Consider the following 24,136-nt stretch of genomic DNA (forward strand, 5'->3'; position numbering starts at 1 on the left):
TACATCCCCTAAAATGTGGGTTACAGCTCAAGCAGTTGATCCTTTTTATTTTGATCTCTCTTCATCCTGAACTCGCTCCTTCTCCTCTCTCATGCGATGAATGAAACCATAGTTCTCATCTTTGTTTCATCTCCAAATACCTCATATAATTTTCATGAAAGCAAGGACCACGGGCAAAAGGTTGTTGCTACTATCAGTATTTTGCTTCTAATTTTCCTGCTATGAGCTACCTAGGTAAATCAATAGAAAAGTGAAGCCACTAGATCAATAGGAAACATTTTGTTGCGTGTAAGCTGCTCACCTCTGCCACACGTGACAATAAAACTAGGTCTTTATTCACCTCGTAAAAAGAGAAGCTTGCAAAAGTAAACACCGAATGCCAAGGCTGACTTGCTCACAGGGGTTTTGTGTTTCCATGGTTCCACTGCCTTCTCACACTTTCACGTGCAGCTGTCAAAATGGCTTTGTGTCTCACATACTTTACGCAATACATAGGATGCAAAGCTTTTGAAGTAATCACTTTTTTCACCAGTCAGACGTAAATGAGAGAGACAAAGGTCTCAGCTCAACACAGCAGGATAAGAAGTCCGGAGTTCTGTCCCCAGTTCTGATTGCTCTTACACTTTTTTTTACTATTTCATTTCTCCTCACCAATTTTCTTATCTCTAATAAATTGTGAAAATGCTTTTACTTGAAAATGTGCATGGTATAAACTCAGTCAGTAGCTTAGTAAGCCAGACTAACATGATCATGTCTGATCACGTTTTAAATTATCATCTAAGGATCACTAAGGCCCAACCAGACTTTCACTGTGATGGCTGCGCTCGGAGGTGGGTATAGGAATTCCTGTGGGCTACAGATGTACTGAATGAGCTTTCATTCTTATAAATACTTTTTGGAAGATCTTTCATATTAAAATCATCCAGAAATGAGCAACTGTAATGTCCTGCACCATGGGAGTTAATTAACACATTACTAGCAGCGGTCCCTGAAACAACTCTCACCTCCTTGAAGATGGCACTGTGCAAATGTCTCATGGAAATGACATACAGGTCTCTCTCAAATATTGTTACTTCAGTTGTGGGCATAGAATCTGATAAGCTAGGAAAAACCTTTATGACAGCTATAAACAAAATATTATAGTGACCCTCTTAGTAGAAATCCAGTAGAAATATAATAAAAAAGAGAGATCAGATTAATCAGGGTACAGTTATGAACAGAGACTTAAGGTTTGGGGGTTTTCTTTCCTTCAAAGGGCAGTAGCTTTCAAATTCACTGCATGTATTTCTTTTCCTTTAATTTTATTTTTGTCTTCAAGTTAACTCAGTACTTGTGAATAACACCAAAAGGATAGCCACAACACTGTAAATTTGTTTGTCTGAGAACAGATTCTGCACAAGCAGTGCAAAATTTCCTTCGCAGACCGCCCTGTCATCCAGACACTCACCCAAGAGGGGAAATAAATGTAAAATCTGAGTGTGCATTCAGAAAGAGGTGTTGATTTAAGCCTGATGGAAGGTGGTCAACATTAATTTCCTTATATTAAAAACTACCCACCATAAAATGCATAAACGAATTCTATGCTCATATCTCAGAGGCAGAGGATAGATTACTAGGTTTCAGAAAAACACTGTGTTCTAGTCACAGATACAAAGCTCTGCTTCCTCTAAATCAGAACTGTTTCTGCCTTGATATATGGGGAAGCCTCTGAAGATGATGAGGATTTCTCAGGACTGAGTCAGATGAAAAATACCATATTGTTATGTACCCTGTAGGGCAGTTGTGACTATCACATTTTTCAGCTGCTGGGGATCATAACAAAAAGATACCTGTAGTCGCTTCTATAGATGTGATATATAGAGCATATATGCTATATAGAGCATCTATAATGTAACAGAGGTTTAAAGAACAAAGAGTTGTGAAACACATAGGTTCTTCATTATCAAGATAATATTTGGCAAGCCAAGAATATTTTGGGTTTTGCACACTGGAAAACAGAAGAGAAATGGCCATTACCTGGGAGAGGACTTTGCAATCTTTTCCTATGCACCCAGCCTGCGTTCATTGCAAGCTGCCACGCGCCTCTCTCTGCAAGCTTGAGGACGGCCAGCAAAAATGCTTACCGAGAGCAACTGTGCAGGTGTACAACCCAAGAAAGGGGTAATACATTTACACGCTAGGAATGCAAAGACTAACATACGTAAAAGGAAGCACGCTCCACGTGTAACAGCTAAAACCTTTTGTTAGTATTATCTTGAAGAACCTATACTGTTCTTGTCTATTTTGTTCTCTTGAACTTTCATTTTATTATGCTGCCTCTGCATGTCAGTATTGAAACACAACAATATAGAAAGGTTACGGCAAGATTTGTAATGTTCTGCTGGGGTGGAAGCCCTTGAGCTACCCCTGCGTATGGACAATTCAAACTGCTGCCTCGTTAGTGGTTATAAACTGTTGGGACACGGCCGTGCTTGAGGATCTGATACTGTCAGATTTTTGTGATGATTTCTGTCCCCATTCGGTGAGGACTGAGCTTTGGCACACAAAAAGAATCATGAACTTTTTTATCTTAATCCACACACGTGCTGCTTTGCCCGGCCTTCTGGAGCTTCACAGTACCAGGACAACACGTAAAGCACAGCAAAGTACACGAGCCAGCCTTATTTTACAGCAAGCCTTCCAGCGCCCCTTCAGTTCTCATGGGTCCCATGGCAACGCCATATTCCAATTTTGCTTTTTAGTCTGGCTCCGCTTACATGGATCTCTACTAAAGGGGGCTGACTTTTGTTTGCTAATCTGATGGATTTTCATGGCTCTTCCATATTATGCAAGCAGAGGATTTCCAACCTTTGAGTTAATATTCAGGTTAAATGCTTTTAACGTGTCACCATGAAGCACTATTTCAAGATCTCTAACTGTGACCTAGACTAATCCCCAGCAGTTTCAAAACCATATTTTGATTTGCAACCTGACACTTCTTGAGATAGTCTTTTAAAAACAGACATAAAAGGAATTAAGTGCACTGGCTGATAACAGCTGACATTATTGCTGTAAATCTGTGTTCTCTTACAGGTGGCTTCCAAAATTAACTAGTTACCCCTAGCTGTTTAGTGAAACTGTCAGCTGATTTAGCAGACACATTAAACTCCTACTTATAAATTACTGTGACATTATTAGTGCGGCAGTTCTATAATAAGTAATATAAATGCCAATGCACATGTCACTGTATTGTGTCCGGCTATCATGGCTGGAAGAAGAAGATTAAAACCCTGTGATTTTAGGTCACATGAAATATCCTGCACTTCATCATATACTTAATATCACTTTAAAGTATAGCACAGTAGTATTATAAAAAGAATTACTTTGAAAATATATGAATTTGGAATAAAGCTAACTTATACACGCTAAATGATATATGCTAAATATAAACCCAATTTTTTTCTGCAACCAATCGAGAACTCAATTGCATTTCATACCTTAAAAATTACATAAGCTCTAAAGATACTGATTAGCTGAAATACACTACTGAGTGTATTTCAGTATGTTGACAATGCTTTAAATTTATATTAAGCATGGCTTTCACTATCTGGATTTAAAAGCACAATTTCTCTAAAGAACTTCTCCCATGCAGTGCTCTACCTTCTTTGAGAGCTTTGTGGAAAATAAGGGGAAGATACTAACAATTCCACCTTGTTGTTTTTTTTTTGTTGCTGTTGTTGTTTTGTTTTTTAAAGAAACTAGGCAAAAAAGAGCTATCCAAAAACTGGCAGGTTCTTTTTTCAGGTGTATTGAAGCAAATAGTTAATACAGATAAAATAAGTTGTATTAAACATCACAAGGATGCTTGGCAGGTAATAAACATCGTTGACAAAAATGATCACCTGGAATGTCTTGCATTATTCTGGAAACAGATTTTTTTTACCTGATGTTACTGATTTACTAATTAAACATCCTTAATTATTTTGTCTTTCACCACCAAGATCCTTCCGGTTTTTATTTTATTTATTAGGTAACAGTGGTATATGATATCCTGTCAAGAAACATCACTGTTGCATGTGCTACTCTGCAATTAGGTCTTTTCTCATTTTTGAAAAGTGTCCGCAACCTGTAAGAGTTCAAAAAAGTCTTAAAGAGTTAAAAACACGCCAGGTAAATCTGTGATGTGATAAGTATTACTCCAAATGAAAATATCCCATTAGTTCTGAAGTTGCTTATAAGCTCAAATTCAAATGTATTGATAATAGCCAATTTTGTGCAAAATTAATATTATTATTAATATTAATTAATAATATTAATTAATATTTTGGCAGCTTAGAACTGTCCCTAAGTGACTACCCAGACTATCTTACATAAAGGAATAAAGACTAAACAACTACAGCGGTGCAGCAATAACATCCCTGTCTTCTGAGGTAAAAAGCACAGCAATCACTTTGCCTGTGCTACAGCATCGAATGTGATTACAGTCCTCATTTGTATCTTTAGCGAGTGGCCGGAAGAAAGATATGTCTTAGAGAAAGTGTAATTTGTATCAACTGGGTGTCACAAAGGTGTAATTTTTCATTATGTGATCCCCCTCTCTTCAGACTGTAAAACAAACTCATTATCTTTGTGATATAAACATACTGCTTTGTGAATTGTTTTGACTAGTAAGTTTTAGCGCTTAACACTAATGCCTACATGTGTAATATCCAAGTACATTTTTGGCTGGTTTGTCAAATCATCTAGCAAACAACATGTAGTCTTTTGCTGTTTTATTCATACATCCTCTACTCAGAATAGTTTCCTGGAGGGCCGGGAAGGAAAATTAGTTTTCTGTGAATTTTATTTATATTTAGAAAAAAGCACCACATTCTCAGTTTTTACATTTAAAAAAGTTAAAGCATGGTATTAAAGTAAAAACCAAAGTGTGATGCCTCATTTTTATGGTAGGTGAATTTGAACCTCACTGTCTAGGGAAGTGGCATTTGGGGCCCAGGAAATGAATCCCTGACCTCTTATTTTCATTTGAGTAAGGGCCTTTACTTAAACAGGAAATTATACATAGCAACCAATTATATACTGTGCTACTATTTTTTTCAGGTCGTTTCAGCTTTTCTTTCTGAAAATTCTGTTATCTAAATTCACCCCCCACCCCCCTTGAACAGCTGGCTATAAAATTACTTACCCCCTATTACAAACCCCATGTTCATATAATGAGAGACTTGCATAAATTGTCTGCATGTGTGAGCGTGCATGTCTGCACACAGGGTATAATAGCTATAATGCAAGAGTTTGAATTATGAAGCAATAAAACATACTTGAAAACAATCTGAACAATCAGAAATAAAAGCAAATGATACTGAGGCATAAGACTACAGAGCAAAAAGCAGGTATCTTCGTTAGCTGAAAACTGACTTGGAGTAACCATACCAATCACAGAAATGACTGTGCATTCTGGGCTAGAGATTTCTGGTTTAAGTCTTATCTCTGATATCTGTCTGACATTTGTTGCTACAAATCAAGTATGCTATTACAGTAGATTCAATTAAAGTCAGTCGTGCACCACAAACTTATCTCAGAACTCACAGTGGTTTTGTTTCACTCCAAAGCCAAGGATAAGGAAATAAGACAAACAGACAAAGATAGAAGGTAAATGTTATAAACTTGTGCACTACAAAGGATAGTAACATCTATAGTGGCTATATGAGAGGCTGAACGGTGAAGGGGATGAACGGGGGGAACTACTGTCAGTTGAAGATTTGCCCCACCAGGAACAGGTACACGATTATAGCACATTTCACTATTTGTCTGTGTCATTTCAACTTTTAAAGAAAGAGTAAAAAATTACCTTTCCCACATACTGAGGTTCGGAGCCCATGTACTCCTCCAGCACAAAAAATTGATTCCACACCCAGCCTCGCTTGACTCGCTGGGCAGATGACCTCCTCCCTGGCACTGGGACAACATTTTCTCTTGGCTCTGCTTCTAAAGTCTGTTGCGGTTGCGGATGCAGTGGCGTTAGGAGACCTCCATCAAACAGGACCCAGAGAAGCAGGGAGAAGCAGTTCCTTGTAAGCATTGGCAACGGCTTCCCTACAGCAAGTAATAAAAACTCCAGCACTTAATGCAGAGCAGAGGAATCCAGGTTTGAGGTGTCTGTGGCCTCCACCACTTAGCTTCTGATTTTATTGCAGAAATGCTAATGCAGGCATTAATCCTTCTGATGACAAGGTTTTTGCCGCATTAAATTCCATCTAAAGGGACCTATAAAAGAGATTTACATGGCAACATCAAATTACATAAAATTACATTGAAGCGTTCATCAAAATTCTCACACCTAGTTAGTTTCCAGAGACAGAGAAAAAGATTAGGAATCACAGTTTTAAAGGAGATTGCTATTTTGATTGTAGCACTGAGCTGCTCTAGAACATTGTACAGTTATTACAGGAATAGCTTATTCTTGCTCTGCTTAGCAATACCTTTGTGTCTGTCTGAGGACAGGCCCATAGCCTTTGCTTTATGACCCCGTTACCGGACAAAACCGTTACCCGTCAGTGATGTCAAAAATATTCGTGCCGGATTTACACAGAAAATATTGGAGAAGAGAGCACCCACTCTCGAGTCCTACTGTCCAGAGCTGGAATGCTTTGCTTGTCTCTGCCAGAAGCATCCCCTTCTGTCTATGGGTGGACTTGGACAAAGTTTATACTGAACCTTGGACTCTGGAGGATAGATTTGTATGAATTCCACGGGAAATAAAAAAATGGGAAATAGTGCCTATACAGCTAAATACCGCAAAGCCACCAACACACAACAGAAAGCCTGTGACTGGCGTTCTCTTCTCACAACAAGCCTTGTATCAAAATGATAGCTGTGTTGTTCTTCAGGACTACTGTAAAGTGCATTAAAAAAAATGCAGTCCTGATATCTGGAGAAAAGGGTAGAAATGCAGTCAGCGTAGAAAATGAAACAACACAGAAGCCAGTAAGATCAGGCAATGACACTCATTTATACTGACAAATGCCAGGTACACAGATTAAAAATAAATCAGTGCTAACTAACTACAGGGCTGAGACAGAACTATCACATCAAGGTGACAATTAAAACTGTGGTGATCCTTGTAGCAGCCAAATGCCATCAGCAAAGAAGAAGAAAAAAAAAAAAGAACCTAAAGGAATTGTTATGCTCTCACATTCCTCTGTTTATACCAGCACAGACCATTTTAACAGAAAGACAGATAGGAAAATATACTGTGTTTTCTAACCACAGTATAATTAACAGAGGTGCTTTCTTTTTGTATTTATGAAATGGTCTGATTCATTGTGTGTAATTAATAAGATGACAGTGCTAAAGGATGTAAATGTTTAACTATTAGGGATGTAAATATTTAAATATTATGGCATACGAAACAAGTTCAATAAAATGTAGCTCTAGCTGTCATTTGCAACTTTGCACCAAATTCAGCAGCAATAAAAGCTGGTGAAAATGAGCACTCACACCACCTAAAAATGCTGTGACCCAGCCGGCAGTAAAGACACCGTGAAGACTGCTAAAGCTATGGAATGCATGCTGAAACAAATGGAGCTACTCTAGATTTAGACAATAAACAACCACGCACCATCTACATTCATTTTCAGGTGGGCAGCAGTAAGTACTGAGGCAAGATGAAGACTTCAGCGTTTATTTTTCCCCACTCTTCCAAGCCATTGATCTTTCTTTTAATAGAGAGAATGGCTTAATGGCTTTCAGGAAGCTATCCTTGCCTACGCTGGCCCTGATGCAGGCGGTAAAACTGAACCCTCACACTTTCATGGGGCCCAGGACTTCTGTTGGACAAACCCACTTTCCCTTCCGCGGCTGCTCTTCATTAGGGGCGGATGACTGGCAGGCTGCACGTTGCACGAACTTGAATAGAAGGAGATCGAAGCTGTTTTCTGATAACTAACATTTCCATAAACCACAGTTCTATGCTAACAAATTTTAAATCCCACTGTGGATTGAAGACTTAAGAATAAACTAATAATCTTGTCTCATTAAGTCCTGCAGCCTAGGAAAGAAGTGCCAGCCTACTCTGTGGTCTGCTGGTTGTCAGGTACGAGAAATACTGCTTGTAGGATTTAAGATGGATGCGTTTTACATTTTAAAAACAAAAATACAATTTATATCACTATGGAATTCACCACTTTGTTAGGGCCATATTGTGTCATTGATTTTTAAGCAGAAGTTTCTACCAAATCAATAAAGAGTTCTACTTAAAAATCAATGACGCGATATGGACCTCAGAAAAGAAGAAACAGTAAAGTACCTAACCACATATATATTTCATTTTCAAACACTGCCAAAGGTTATATTTTCCTTATGAATAATATTATTACTATCCATAACAATAAATAACATAGAAATTCTTATTTGTTGGGTACATGCTAAAGTATCTAAATAGAAAGGATTTATAACTGGGAGCCAGGAAAATCTAAGAAGGTTTGAAGAGAAAAACCACCCCAGAAAAATAACTGCGCTTCCCATTCTAGATTTAGGGCAAGATTTTCTGTTCTGATTAGAAAGGCTATGTTTTAGGTCTTAATAAAAAAGACAGTAAAAAAATGGGGTGAAAAGGTATCTAGTGCGAGTGAGTGTTTTAATTCTAGCTTCAGAAAGGATTAAAAATGAGAGAAGAACTCCTACCTGCTCATGATCCTTAAAAAAATAGTTCCAAGTTGTGCTCAAGACATTTCAATTTTTTTCATCTAGAGCAAAATATTCTTAGAAACAATGGGTACAAACTTCCCACCTGCAGTATCATTTCTATTCTATGGCTTTTATTCCAGCAAAGAAGCTTTAAGACAGGACCCTACCACACTAGAAAACTGCACTCAATTTATTTGGTATGCTTTTCTATTAACAGCTTGTTTTACTTAACAGTTCACGTGACTTTTTGTGCTTCTCTCTTCAACGCATTCAACGGTATATAACACCAGGTTCAGACTGTGTTCATCCATAATTCAGTTCCAAGAATTCCAAACTCCTGTACTTCTCTTGACCCACAGTTGCAGGGTTCATGCCTAGTTTTTATGGCAAAATCATAGTAACCATGAAACATAGCAAAAAAAAAAAAAAAAATCAAACAAAGAACTCAAAGTATCCTTTTGAATTGCCCAGCCACAGATGTGAACTGGAAATAAACAACATGAAAAAGTGGTGGGATAGCCTGCGCTGCTTCATAAACCCCAAAATCACGCTGTATTCAATTTAACTGCTATACCACTGCTCTTTGCTGAGGAGGCTCTGCACATTACAGTTCTCCCAGCAGAGCTCTGCCTCCGGCCATGTCTGTCAGTCAGGGAGCTTTTAAAATGTTATACAGCACCAAAAGTAATGCAAAGAGATTGAAGGACTTCAGTGAAAGGAGAACAATTCCCCCTTGGCTGGACGGTTAGTAACCAAGTGCAAAACACAGAGCACTTTAACCCCTTCTCTGTCGGCCTCGCGGACTGCCCTCCAGAACGCACGCTGCAGAGTCAGGAAAGAGCAACACCAGCGCTTGCTTCATTCCCTGCAGCTTCAAAAAGCGGAGGAATGGGAGGGTCAGAGAAAAATGGGAGGCTAATAGGTGGTGCAGTACAGGATGGCAGCACAGATGCCCTCAGCAGCTGTACAAGTGTGCACCGTGAAGAATTTTCTTTTTTTTTTTTAATTTAAAGCCCAACAATTACAAGGCCAATATTTGAGAGTCCAGTACTTCAGCATCGAGGAGAACCCCCCCAGCTTGCCGCTGCGTGACACTTGCGCAGTAAGAAACCGAGGCAGAGGGTCTCAAACCACCACCTCCCCTTCCCTGGCATTTCATTGCTGGCTTTGGAGGAAGCCTGATGGAATATATTTAATAACACAGCTGGAACTTGTACAGCAATTCAAAGGCTAAGACTGATTTTCCTTTAGTCTGTGTTTATTGTTTCGCGTTTTCTTTTTAAGCTATGTGTTAGTCTTCCAGCCAGGATGCCTAAACCTGTCTCGCTGTTTTTATGTTGTCATATGCCCGTTAGACATTTAAATCTTGCACCCTTATATAAATGTGCCTGGAAAACTGCTATGAGGGCTAGGAGGTAAGGATTTAGAAAACCAGTCAGAGCATTTAGCCATATTTCATACATTTTTTAAGGATTTATTTCCTCTGATGCTCATAAAGAGATACTTAGAAAGTTGTGCACAGACGTGCACCCTCAATGCATCTCTTCCCCATACAATATGAAAGTACAGAAGGCCAGATTTTTCTTAGATCATGCTTTTTTTTTCAAGATTAGCTGTTGGTAGGCATTTCTCCAGACTATCTTATATGGATTTAAGTACCATTATGCGTGACTTAATTAACCCATAAAGAGAGCCACAGAGGGAGAGCCTGTATGAACTTACCCCCACGCATGCTTTTATAAACTAAGATTACATTTATTTATCTCCCTAGTTTGAAAAAGCCAAGTGACCCAGCAGCAAGCACGGACAATCTGTTAAAACACAATAATTAAGAAATCTTGATCCTATTTACTCTGTCCCCAAAACTGCAGGCTTAGAAACTCATGAAATGCAAACGATGAACTAAAGATCACTACTAAGATTATTTATTGAGAATAACAAAATACAGTATAAATGGTGCTCCCGCAAGAATTTTGATACTGACCTGGATTATACTGCCATTAATCTGAGCAGCCTGAGCAAAGGAATGTTTTCAGAATAGCAAAACTGATGCATGCCATTACTGCTGCAATCACCCTTAATCAAAGGGAGCCTCGCCACTGCAGGCACAAATCACCTCACCCAGCTTGGCAAAGGTTACCCCTTATAAAGAGGAGAGCCGTACATCCCCTGCAATCGCTTTTATGCACGTAAGGCCTGATTTAGAGAAGTCTTTGAAAGGAATCTCTAAATGATCTTTGATCTTGCCTTGGCTTAACCCCAGCAGGCAGCTCAGCCCTACCCAGCCGCTCGCTCACTCCTCTCTGGGATGGGACGGGGAGAAAATGAGAAGGGTAAAAGTGAGAAATCTCATGGGTTGAAAAAACGACAGTTTAACAGGGAAAGCCAAAGCTGCACATGTAAGTAAAGCAAGATAAGAAGTTCATTCGCTACTTCCCATGGGCAGGCCATCTCCAGGAAAGCAGGGCTCCAGCACGCATAACAGTTACGGGGGAAGACAAATGCCGTAACTCCCAACATAACTCCTTCTTCCCCCAGCTTTATATCCTGAGCATGACGTCCTATGGTCTGGAATATCCCTTGGGTCAGTCGGGGTCAGCTGGCCCGGCTGTGTCCCCTCCCAACTCCTTGTGCCCCCCCAGCCTCCTCGCTGGTGGCGTGGGGGGAGACGCAGAAAAGACCTTGACTCTGCGTAAGCACTGCTCAGCAGTAACGGAAACACCCCTGTGTTATCAACGCTGTTTCCAGCACAAATCCAACCCACAGCCCCATACCAGCTACTATGAAGAAGATTAACTCTACCCCAGCCAAAACCAGTGCAGATCCGTATGAAGCATCTACTTGGATCAGACTGCAGATGTGCTACTGTCACATGCAGACAAGCAAGAAACACCAAAGCTCCATGAAGCACTCAAACCTGTCTTCAGTCCAGCTAAGCTGATAATTGCCCCCCCGTGAATGGAGGCAAATTGCCTACTGACAAGGTATCCATTATGCACTAATGGTGGGAACATTTCTGCAGCCACCTTGATCATAAATCTATCAGCATAGAGAATGCTTTTGCTTATGTGAAACAACAGCCAATGTAGAGCAACCATCTTCTTACCCGTAAAGAGGTTTGAAAAAACTTGGCAGTACTGTAAAATGGTTGATCCATGACAGATGGAAAGCCAGCTAAGATCTATAACTGTGGATATGGTGTAATAGCTGACCGTCTAACCTCGCTTCTCTGCAATATCTTGAAATAAGAAAATACAACAAGAGGAAAAAAGTCTATGCTGTCAGTATCTATTAAAATTAACTGCTAAAGCATTTGAGATGATATATCTTGTGGTTAAAGGAACAGTAAAAGGATATGGAAAACCTCAGTTCATCTCTCACCTTGATATGTTTTCTTTCTCTGACCTTAGGCAAATCAGTTAGGCTAATATTCTCAAAGGTATTTAGTTAAAGAATTCCCATTTGATTGGACTCTAGATGTCCAAATCTTTTTGTGAGTTTGACTTCCTTGAGCTTCACAACCTATCTAGACACTGTGGAAAGAACACTAATTCTTCCTTTTTTCCACCTTTTTTCCACCTTGTCTTTTTTTAGTTAGGGTAAGAACTACTTGCTAACATCAAAATGGGAGCTAGGAGGGAGATTACAAGCAAACAGATTAGAAACCTCAAACTACCAAGGAGAGTAATTCTCAATCTCTCCATCCTACAAGTCGGAAGAGTTTCAACAGAGTGACTGAGCACATCCCACCTCTGCAGCCACAAACCCCATTTGCCAAGTGTAACATCTGGAATCCATCCCAGGTAACTCTCATGGGGTAGGAAAAAAATCAGTGGCTCTACTTCTTGTGCCCCACCAGCCTCCTCGCTGCAGGGGTGGGGTGAGAAGCAAAAAAGCCCTTCACTCTGCAAGTACTGCTCAGCGATAACCAGACCATCCCTGTGTTAACAACACTGCTTCCAGCACAAATCCAAACCGCAGCCCCATACCAGCTACTATGAAAAAAATTAACTCTACCCCAGCCAAAACCAGCACAGAAACCTAGAATGGCTCTCTAGTTAGACAGATTAATCCCTCATGAAGTTGAATACCTGAATCTCACTCCCTACTTTCGTTGTTGTTAATATGAAGTTGATGATGAACAGGAGGAACAGAAACCCAATACCCTATGCCAACCCCAAATGTTCTGTAGCTTAGTGATGAGAGCACTCTGATAAAATGAGAGAAATATAGGTAGAAAATGCACAAATGGAAGATGAATCTTGGTATTTCTGGAAGATATATGTCACCATCTGGAGGAGAACTGCACTGACTGAACTACTGGACAAGCAGATGACCGCCTTTCTCCTGCAGTAAGGTGACTTTAGCTCTCCTTTTGTTAAATTCTATTACAAAAGCCCCCAAATCCTAGTATTTCATGTCAAATATTTTGCTTGATATAAAGTTACTAATTATTCAACTTGGCAAGAAAAATATGAGTTTGATTAAGGCTGTGATTTTTGGATTTGACTGCCAAAGACACCCCCTCTCTCTATTCAATGGTTATTTGCAGAGCTGATTTTCTATACTGAGGTAAGAGTTCAATTCTAGTGTCAGTTATGCCTATACATATCAGGAGTGATACTAATATGGATCTGGAATACTCTATTGAGTTTTTACTGGCATAAAACCAAAGTGAGATGAGAATGATGTCCCTGATCTTCGAGTATGACTGCCCTTGTAGCACATTCATAGGAAGGTTGCCACAAAGATATATTACAGCACAAAAAATATGTGATATACTATACCAGTGTCCAATAAACATATTTATGAAGTGCCTAACATTGGAGAGGAGTCTAATTATGTTTGGCATTTCTAAGCACTACAGTAATAAAAGTATTATAGCTCCACAGACATGCTTTAATAATTGCCTTTCAGCATATAAAAAAAGTGATTACTTAAGAGAGTTTGGTAACATAACACAATCAAATCATACATACTTCCAAAAAAGCATAGCTGTACAATGCTGAGGGTTATAGAAAAAGTAATGACAAAAAGCAATATAAAAATATTCTTTGTGACTGCAAAACCATAAACTGGTTCTGTATGCAACTATTTATAAGTATTGTGTCAGCCCTGTCATCATTAGCAATACTTACAGGAGATCATTTATGACTAAATAGAAGCCTCTGAGACATCATCCTCTACATGGGAAATTATCATGTCTAGCTCACAAACATGCATAAGAATATCAGGGAGATAATCTTTTTTCTAAAAAAAAGACTGAATCTTTCATTATAAAAATCAGCCAATGTGAAAGGCTCCACAGTTCACTGAACTTTTGAAAGTTAACTCAGTAAAATGAAATTTTCACTACAGATTAAAAATTAATTTTTAGTTTGGTGAGATTCAAATCCAGGCCAGTACTGCTCTGTAAATACGCAACACAGCTCTACAGTTTAATCATTGGCCGAAATTAAGAAACAAACTGACTTAGAATAGCACAAAGTTTCCTTTACTTTAGGAAGATGGTCAGATGATGAAGTAACATCATCAATTTTATTTTTATTCTGTCTTGTATCATGTTATGTTGGTCTTGTCTCAGCAAAGTACTATGGTGAATCTATACCTACTTTGTCAATGATCTAGAATCTTTATTTTTGATAAATTACAAACATTTTCATTTCTGGTAGGAATCTGTCAATGTCAATGCTAAAGCATGGACAGCCAGGAAACCATTCTTCATTCTACTGTCCTTCTATGTTTTTTTTTGAATGAATACCCTGAGATGGGGGAAAGGAGAGAAAGGCAAATGAATCAAAACATTTCAACACATTAGCAATATATGTAAGGGAAGAACTGACAAATCTCAGGCTGCAACTCAAATATATTTATAATTTTTTAAGTAACACAGGATACTGAAATGAATATGAGCACATTTTAATGTGCTCTATAACATACCATTTTGTTATTCCTTAAGGTATTTCTGTTTTTCCCGACCTGTCAAGAATTCTGTCAATCACTTCAGATTGCAAACATACTTTAGTTAAGATCCCATTATTGAAAGACTTTCTGCTGTTGGTCAGACTCTGATTATAATAAATTTGATACTATCTGTTATGGTTTCTTTTGCTAGAAGGACTACATAAATATACTAAATTACAAAACTAACTCAAGGTCGATATTTTTAAATGAGTCCTTGCAGCCATTTGTTTGTATACTGTGTATATATAATGGCACAATTATTGATTAATACAAACTCGGTGTATAACCTTAGATACTTAAAATTAAAAATATGTCTCCTATTGCCAAGTATTGCAATTTGGATAAAATAAATTTAAATGTCTCGGTCTCCCTCACCATAGTATTAAGAGGTATTTATCCTTAATATTCCTTTCCATAATAGATTATGGAAATCCATAGCTCAACTTTCAGCCCAACTGTTACATTTTTGGTCTTCTGAAAGGTTAATAGATTTGTGCTAACAGTACTGAATTATGTAATTTCAGAGGACGGTACCCTCCTGAGGAAAAAATGACGGCAGTTTTGCCCAGCAAGATTCAAGCCATTAATCTTGTGAATATTAACAGGTAGTACCAGAGACAACAGGACTGAGAGATAAGCCATCAATTTTCTTAACTGTGAGAACATTCAGCTCAGCCCTCTCAATATTCTGGAATCACCTAGTTTACACTGGGCTTACTCCAATACTCAGTAAACCTTACGCTTAGTAATTTATCTCTTTTCACAACTTCTTTTGACTTGTTCTCACCCTACCTACATACGCTGTTAGGACCAGCAGTTGTAATGGGCCTATGTCTCTTTTGTGATCATTGATGAACTGACAAAAAAAAAAAAAAAAAAAATCCTTCGTGGGTTTTAAAACATCAGAAACAGTAACTCTAGAGCTTCTAATTCTAGTCTTTAAAACAGTTTTCTTTGTTTTGCCCACCGTTACAGCACGGGAATATAAGGTCATCACAGCAACTGAGGCAGACTCTCAGACCACCACCAACTATTCTAACTGCAGAGTACAGCGCCTATAAATAACTTCAGCCAAAGCAATCTTCATTTGGTTTTTGTTGTTCAGAACCAGATGTGTTTCATGAAAACCCACCAAATATCAGAGCTGTCTGTGAATAGCTAGTGTCTTCTCAAGAAAACTTTCACTCGAGTAAAACCTTCCACTCTCCAGTCAATGTGGAAGTGTTCCCAACCTAAGTCAGTGATTAAACTCAGAGATGTTAAAAGCAACCACAAGGCATTTTGTGTACAGTCTCTCAAAAAGATAAAGCAATATTCTTGCCTGACTTTCATCTTTCTAAATCCTCATGTCTCTCGTGTGTGATTGTTCATTTCCCAAATTCAAGACTAATGAATTGACTAATTTTATAACATATGCCTGCTGTGAATTTCAGTAATTATGGCCCAACGCAGACGACAGATGAGGTGGTGCAGGAGGAAATAGAGGGCTCATTTCAGTGACACTTACTACTGCAGCCTTATCTGTCTTGTCCAGAGAAATAAATGCAAATCCTATTTATGAAAATAATCTTCCTTTCAGATTCTTTCCTAGCCTTCTAAATTTTAAATTAAAAGGACAAGAAAATAATATATTAGAAGAGCGACAGGTCTTGTCATCTGTGTAACACTCACACTGAGCCACATAAATTATTGGAGGCTTCCTGTCACTGACCCCTTTTTTCCCCATATGGTACACAAGTGGGTCTCTATTAACTGGTGTGAATATATTTTCATAATTTCAGTCATGGAAGTCTCTGGTTTAATTTAATAAACTAAAGGCAAGTATCCTTTTGTCTCTGTTTTCTTGTTTGTACAAACATGCCCCATCTCCCAGCATCACAAAAAATACAGGAAATAGACAACACTGTGAAATGCAAAATCTCATCAATGTTTGCAAGCTTATTTACAATTTCAAAAACACTTTTTTTTTGGAAACAAAAATGTCCAAGAGAGTCATACATGACTTTCAGTTAGCACTGATTTAACTTAGAATAGAAACCATATCACCTTATTATGCTTTTCCCCTGACATCCTGCTTTGAATTATTTTAATACACAGATAAAACAGTATTAACTAAAATAAAGCACATGTTTTCTAAAACTATTACACCCAATATCCTCAATCTTCATAAAAGGCAGTGGTTTGTTTTTCTTTTGTGTTTGCAATTTAAGCAAAGTTTTTCCCCTACTTTTGCCTGAGCTTCCTCCATGCTACAGTAAAAACGCAACTGTATAGTGGACAGGTGGTTTATGATTTATATAACTTAGTTCAAGAAACGTAATGAGCAGCTTGTTTATTGCATATATTTCTTCTATTTTTTATAATAAGCATAAATTTGTCTAGTTACTGCAGTTTGCAAAACTGTGGTTTAGATAGGAAATCAATAATGCCTTTTTAAGGTTAAGCTCAGTGAAACAAAGTGCTGAAATAGTCCCTGATGAAATTGCACCTCAGCTGAACTCACAAAGAACAGCATTATGGAGAGAGGATAATGTCATACCTGCAGTATTACAGACTGCAGCCAATCAATCAGATATATTGTAACCGCTAAGGGCACAGTCCTATTGTACTAAAAAAATACCTTCAGGCCTCAAGGTAAAAAGATTGACACATATAGTCTGGAGCAACCTAAATCAAATACTTCCCTAAAATGAGTGAATTAACCTTACTAGAGGACACAGCCCAAAGAGATACACGTTTTGTCCAGGTAGAAATGCAGGCTAATACTCTGCACCGAGAAACCCCAGAGGGAGCTTTTTGGTGGAAATAAACACATATTCCCCCCCGATGTAACTTCTGATGTGTGGTCAAGCGTGACCCGCTGTGCGGTTCTGCTCATCTGGAGTCCACCTAGTCCAACCCCCCAGCTCAAGCAGGGTCAGCTACAGCAGGCTGCCCACCACCATCTCCAGTTGGGTTTTGAATTTCTCCACAGACAGAGACCCCACGACCTCTCAGGGCAACCTGTTCCAATGGTCTGGCCATTCTCTAAGTTTTTGATCCACCTCGCTGTCTGCTTATCTAATCTCTACTTCATCAGCTTTTCTATGAAGATGTTTGCCAGACAGTGTGAAAAGCCATTTTGAAGTCAAGGTAAACAACATCCACTACTCTCCCCTCATGCCCCACGCTAGTCACCTCATTCTAGAAGGCTACCAGGTCGGTTTGGCATGATTTCTCCTTTGTAAATCCACACTGACTACTCTCAGCCACTTTCTTGTCTTTCACGGGTTTGGAAATGATTTCCAGGGCTTCATTACTTTCCCAGGGACTTAGGTGAGGCTGACTGGCCTGTAGTTCCCCACATCTTCCTTCTTGCCCTTCCTGAAGACACAGGTGACATTTGATGTCCTCGTGAACCTCTCCTGATTGTCATGACCTTTCAAAGTTAACTGAGAGGGGCCTTGCAATGACATCAGCCAGCTCTCACAGCATTCACAGACGGATCCCATCAGGCCCCACGGATCTGTGCTTGTCCCAGCCTGGTCCCGCTCCGCTGAGGGTAAATCTTCCTTGCTCTGTTCATTAGCAGCAGGCGCCTTCTGGTTTTCTGGAGTTTCAAAGCTTCACCCACAAGCACTATGACCAAGTCTCTCCACGAAGGCAGCTTTTGTTGTTCACGCCAAGCCAGTAGGTGAGCCAAAATAAACTCCCTCCTTTGTCAAGCCCTCTTCTCTTCCTCCTACAAAAGTAGCCTTTCAAAGTCCCAAGGAATTTTAGAGATGGTTATAGTCCACTTTTCAATTAATTTCCCAATTCCTTCTTTATAAATGCATTAGCCTCTATTTATTATTACTAGTAATTGCATTTGTTAACATGGGAGCCCAAAATATAGGTGTACCTTCTATGCTTCTAAATAAAGTAGTTTGATTTTTGAGAGCCACTACAGACTTCCGAGTGCCTGGTGAAATCCTTAGAATGCTTTCAAGGAACCAAATATGCTCTGTACTCTAAAGACTTACAAATTAATAGCAATAAACATCCAAATATTTAATAGATATTAAATGCACTAAAGAAATGCTATCTGGAAGATAGCATTTTAATCTAGTGAACAAAAAGGATTAGCTCACCTATGATACCCAATATATTTATATGATTTTTTTTCATATAAAGCTCTAAATTTTAATGCTTTGGAGCCATACTATATCATAAACATAATAAACAAACTTTGTCTGGTGACACAATTGTTTTCTGGATAATCTTCATATGTAATTAAAGAAAGCTCAGTTTGCACAGTGAGCTTTATAAAAAAATATGTAAATTAATTCGTTTTTGTCTCTAATATTCTTTAAAAAGGTACTCAGCTTCCTACCTTTCTCTAACAGAGACGGTAAAATTATTTCTCACCATTTTATGACAGATTAGTCAGAAATATAAAGTGAACAATTAATTCACCATAAAATCAAGTATTTGCTTTGCTGCATGTTAGGAAGGTGTTAAAAGCAAGTGATGAAATGAAAGACAGTAAAAGCTTATCGCTTAGAGAAATTCCAGCTGAACTGCTTTTATGACTTTGCCTCACTTTTGCTAAAATTTTCTCTGATGTTAGAGCTTTTGAAATTCCTGGGAGGTTTTTATCCCCAGGAAGAATCTTATTTTCCATTTCAAAAAGAAGTAAAACAATTCTTTGTTTTTACCCCTTTTGATACAAATACACATTTTTATATGGTTTGTGGCATTAAAGAGCATTAAAACCCAAACCTTGCAACTTGGAAATTGAATAAAGTTTTACTTTCGAGATGATGTCGACCACCGTTGGCTTTACTACTCCTTTGGTTTTGCAGACAAAACATAATGCAACAAACTTACGTGATCAACGAGAATTTTTCACCGATTCACCACTTGCAACCCTGTATACCTGAGCATCTGCTAAAGTGTCGGAGGTGTTTCCACCTATTTACCTGCTCCTTCATTCGGACAGAGACAGAAAGGAATTTCTGGTGAGGACCAAAGCAAGAGAGAGACCAGACGGGAGCCCAGCGGACACACCTCTGGCCTGACCTCTGTGAAACAGAGTCCCCGTTGAGCAGTTCAAAACCTCGACTGGCACTAAATTCACCCACTCGAGAGCCTTAACTATATTTTGATAAAACTGGGGAAGGGGGCTATCCCTGTTTTTTTCCCCTCTGTTTTGCCAAATGTTTGGAAAGTCCCCTTTTTCACCCCAGAATGATTGATCTCAGATGTGTATGTATGAGTATTTATCACGATGTTTCTGCTATACTTGTTTGTGTACTGACGGAAAGCTCAGAAACAAATCTATTGTCACCGCAGGAAACAAAAAGAAAAAATAAGCTTCCAAGGTTCAGGTGTGCTGTTAACATGGAACAAGCGGTTCGTCCTCCAGGATACATACCCCCCCAACCACAGAAAGTACTGTGCCTTCTGAAGGCCATTCCCAGCTCAGTGAAAAAAGCTCCACCTCTCTGTTACCTGTGGTAGCCATCATTACGGTATTCAAGCATCACTAATGATAATTAAATATTTAACTGGTTAGCATCTGGGGCAGTAGTTGGCAGGGCAGTAGCTCCTGTGAGCAGCAGACAATCAGAGCAGAAAGAATTATTGTAATTATTTCTTAATAAGGTGGCTAAAATGGCTCTCAGCTAATCAATGAAAAAGACCTACCTACTCAGCCCTTGTTCACAAACAACCTGCATAAGAGTTATGCAAATAAGAGCTTCCAGCCAGATTACGGAGACTTTAATATTTTACTATTACTGAGAAATAACCACACCACAATTATGTAAGTGAACCTGCAGACAAGGTGCGGGGAATTGCTAATTGCCCCGTAAATACGCAGATGAGTGTCAGCAACCGTGCAGCAGCCCAGGTGGCTAACCGGCTCAAGTGACGCAACTGAGGAACAAAATACAGCACCAGCGCTCCAGCCTGGCAACGCCTTGACCAACTCGCCCCTTTACTGCTCGCTCATTAATCGCCTTCCCTATCTCCCTCTCTCATCTGCCATAGGAAACTTCAGAACTAGCATTTAGAGGAGGGCAAAGGGAAGAGAGAGGACTTGTTAAAATGCAACGGCTAACACACGACATGAAGTTCAAGACGCCTGGATTAAAGAGGTCTGCTTCAGAGGTTGTGTGCGCAGAGTACTTCGGAAAATCGGGACAAGATTTTAGATACGTATTAGCATAGGGGACAATATCTCTTGTCATGATCAGTTTGTACAGGAGGCTGGACCATACGCCACGTTAAAACTTAAGGTTTGTTTGCTTGTGTAAGTACGGGAAAAATTTGCAGCATCCTCAGTGATGCTTTAGTTCACACGCTTGCGGTCTGAAGGGATCTTTGAAACAGGGAGACCAAACTGTGCCCAATCTGATTCTGAGGAACACTAGGGTCTTTTCAAGTATTTGCAGCAAAACTAAGACTTTTTTTTTTTTTTTTAATTGACTTTCAGAGTTGATGTTTCTTTCAGCCTAAGGGAGGTAGCAAAGTTTCACCTCCCAGATGTCCCTTTTGTTCTGCAAAGATTAAGCATTCCATCTCCCAAAGAAAAAAAAAAAAAAAAAAAAAAATGTTTATTTTTCTCAGAGCAAAGCCAAAGCCAAGTATTACAAATTCTCCTACCAAGCTCTTATTGATTTTTTTTTTTTTTTTTTTTTCCCTCCTAGGAAATCAAGGAAAACCCCTCAGGTCTCTAATTTTCTTCAACTTATTTCAAAAATCAAATAATTTTCAATCATTCATATGATACAATCTCCCCACTAAGTGGGACAAAGCTTTCATGACAACTACATTTGCTTTGGTCTTTAGGCCAGAAATTTCAGGACAACAAATTTCCCTTTATTTTGTGCTGTTTCTATGCGTATATTTATACATAAATACTAACACACACACATATATACACAAATATTTGTATATATGCCTCATAAGAAAAATGAAACTGTATTCCTTACAGGCATGCCTAAGAGTGGTAAATTGTCAGAAAAACCACCTGACTGCTGACTAACATAACTTAACCTTCACAATACAGCACAAAAATCCTTTCCTCTTCCAAATTTATATACAGGGTAAGCATTTCTGAAGGACTCTACCAACGATATGACTTCCTCAGATTTTTTTAAGATGCAAGTTTCCCTTCCCATAGAATATACACTGCAGAAAAGACTCTCAACAATAGACTTGCTGTTCTCCAGTGAAAAAAACCAACAACAAAGTAGCCACTTAGTACATCTCCCACTTTCCACAAAGCGCAGTGGTCCAGTGCCTAGATGTGGAAATAAGAAAATGAAGTGTATTGTTCCACTGAAAAAAATCCTGAATATAATGCATTATCCCAAAGAGTATAATCTTCCTGTACAAAACTCATATGCACTTTTCTGTGATTTTGACTGTATGCCAGTAACATTTATTTTGAAACTTAAAACACTTACTGTAGCACTGCTACATTCCATGCTTCATTTTTAAACTTTCTCTTGTCAGAACTGGAACTATAGATTCAATTTTGACATGGAAAAGAAATAAAACGAATGCTAGTGTGGCCCAGAAGCTTCTTGAGGCTACAGAGGGGGGTGCAGGAGGAATAATTTGATGAAAATTTAAGACTGAATGGATAAACTGCAAACACTCACAATAGATGCTAATACACATTTTGCGTTCTTGCAAAGTCAGTCATTAATGGAAGAAATAGTCCTTGTTTATCAAATTCTTAATGGGTACTCAAAAAATACAGCACAAGTAAGAAGGCCAGAAAACTTCAAAGCTGCAAAAAGTAGAACTGGATGCTTACTGAGATTTAAAGAAGACAAGAAATTTCAAAAAAAAACCATGACAGAAGTAGAAAAGACAAGTAACAATCTGAAATGGCCAATCTCTTCATACACTATTCCATGACATTTTCTTTTTTCTTCTGATACTGCTTTAGTAAGGCTATTATATTACAACAATGAGAAATAAAATAAAAAACCTACCACTTTAAAAGGCAAGTTTGGTATAACTCCTTCACTGTACCAGAATGAGATGAAATTTCTCTTTTAACACCCACGTGGTGACGCAGCATTCAGTGGTGACCAGGAGAGAATATGACTTTTGTTAGCCATACGGATGCGTTAGAGCTGCTGCTGCATGCCAGGAGATGCACGTCTGCTGTTTCTGCAAACAGGAGCTGGCCAGAAAGCCCAAGAGCTGTCACAGGCTGACGTGCCTCCTCGAGTCAGAAACTTTCTGCCCATGAAAAATCTCAGCCCTGAAAACAGCCCATCAGCCGCTATGGTGGGGTCAGTCTGGATTGCAGAAGACGCTTATTCCCAGGGCAATTTTAGCAGTAGAACTGCTGCTTTGATTTCTGGTCACAGCAGAGAAGCTTAAGGCCAACTGCTGTGGTGGACTCTGTTAACCCAATGGAAGTTCTCTTATATGTAACATTTAATCACCAGCATCAGGGTTTCAGGGCAGGGGGTGGGGGAATGTACCTCCCACACAACACGGCATCTTATTGGTAGTGTATATTCTTACTGTGGGATTCGGGGACTCACTGGAAGAGTTAATCAGATAGGTCTTCACAGGAAAATCCCCAAATGTAACTTTAAAAAGTTCTTCCTTTTTAGTTTTTAGAAAATGGAGGCAAAGAAAGAAAAGAGGCATGCATCCACTAGCAAAAAAAAATGAAATTAGATGTAATATATAATATACTCTACTACGATTATATGAAGTAAGAAACATCATAAGGTGGAACGCTCTCTCTTTTTGACCTTCTAGATCTGAACCATCCTTCAACTGTTTGCTGAAAAGTAAATATGACTGACAATTTATATGAAAAGCTTCCTATCAGAAATAGGATTGTTGGTTAAACTAAGTTAAACCACATAAAACTGAAGAAAAAAAAAATTAGAAACAAAATTAGGAAGTGTTTTTAAAAATGCTGTTCCCTTTCAGAGTTTTTCAAAATAGATGTTTTCAGACATAAAATACCTTTTAAAACCCAAACATTTTGAAATGAAAACAGTCAACATTGAAAAAAAAGTCTATTGGCCTCAAAACTCATAAACTAAAAAAATATTACATTTTCTTTTCATATAGTATTTTGAAATTTCATATTTTCTTTGTAAATTGTGCTTTATTCCTAATAAAAAAAAAAAAAAAAAAGAAAGAAAGAAAGAAAGATTCCTTCCCTTTTAGGATTATCAGTTTTTTAGATCAACCCTACGTTGAAACCAAGAACATTTGTAAAACAAAGTTTGTTTTCAAAGGGATTTTTAAACAGAAAAAAACCCCATATATTTTAATACAATAAAGTATTCTAGGGTAAGGTTTCTTGTAAACCCAGTACGATGTAGTGTTATATAACAATTGTTTTCCATACTCTTTTAATAGCAGAAACTTTGCAAACCTTTATGAACAAAAACACCAGCAAAAAAAGTGAAAAACTAAGTACACCGGTAGCTCTGTATCCTGGAGTCACTGCTATCATAAATTAAATGGAGCACAGTCCAATTTGAGCTATCCGTTG

At 38.5% G+C, this 24,136-nt stretch overlaps 1 protein-coding gene across 2 annotated transcripts in view; it reads right to left on the reverse strand.

The window, feature by feature from the left end:
- The window catches only part of CDH12 (cadherin 12), a 370,514-nt gene that overhangs the window by 150,693 nt on the left and 195,685 nt on the right, over positions 1–24,136 (reverse strand). For both annotated transcript variants that reach the window (XM_049824048.1, XM_049824047.1), the window contains exon 3: positions 5,828–6,243. In XM_049824048.1, coding sequence (XP_049680005.1) covers positions 5,828–6,058 — 231 coding nt within the window. In that variant the 5' untranslated portion in view covers positions 6,059–6,243. The remainder of the gene's footprint in view (positions 1–5,827; positions 6,244–24,136) is intronic.

This window comes from Accipiter gentilis, chromosome 20 (assembly GCF_929443795.1).
Source record: "Accipiter gentilis chromosome 20, bAccGen1.1, whole genome shotgun sequence".
In the NCBI taxonomy this organism is placed as follows: domain Eukaryota; kingdom Metazoa; phylum Chordata; class Aves; order Accipitriformes; family Accipitridae; genus Astur; species Astur gentilis.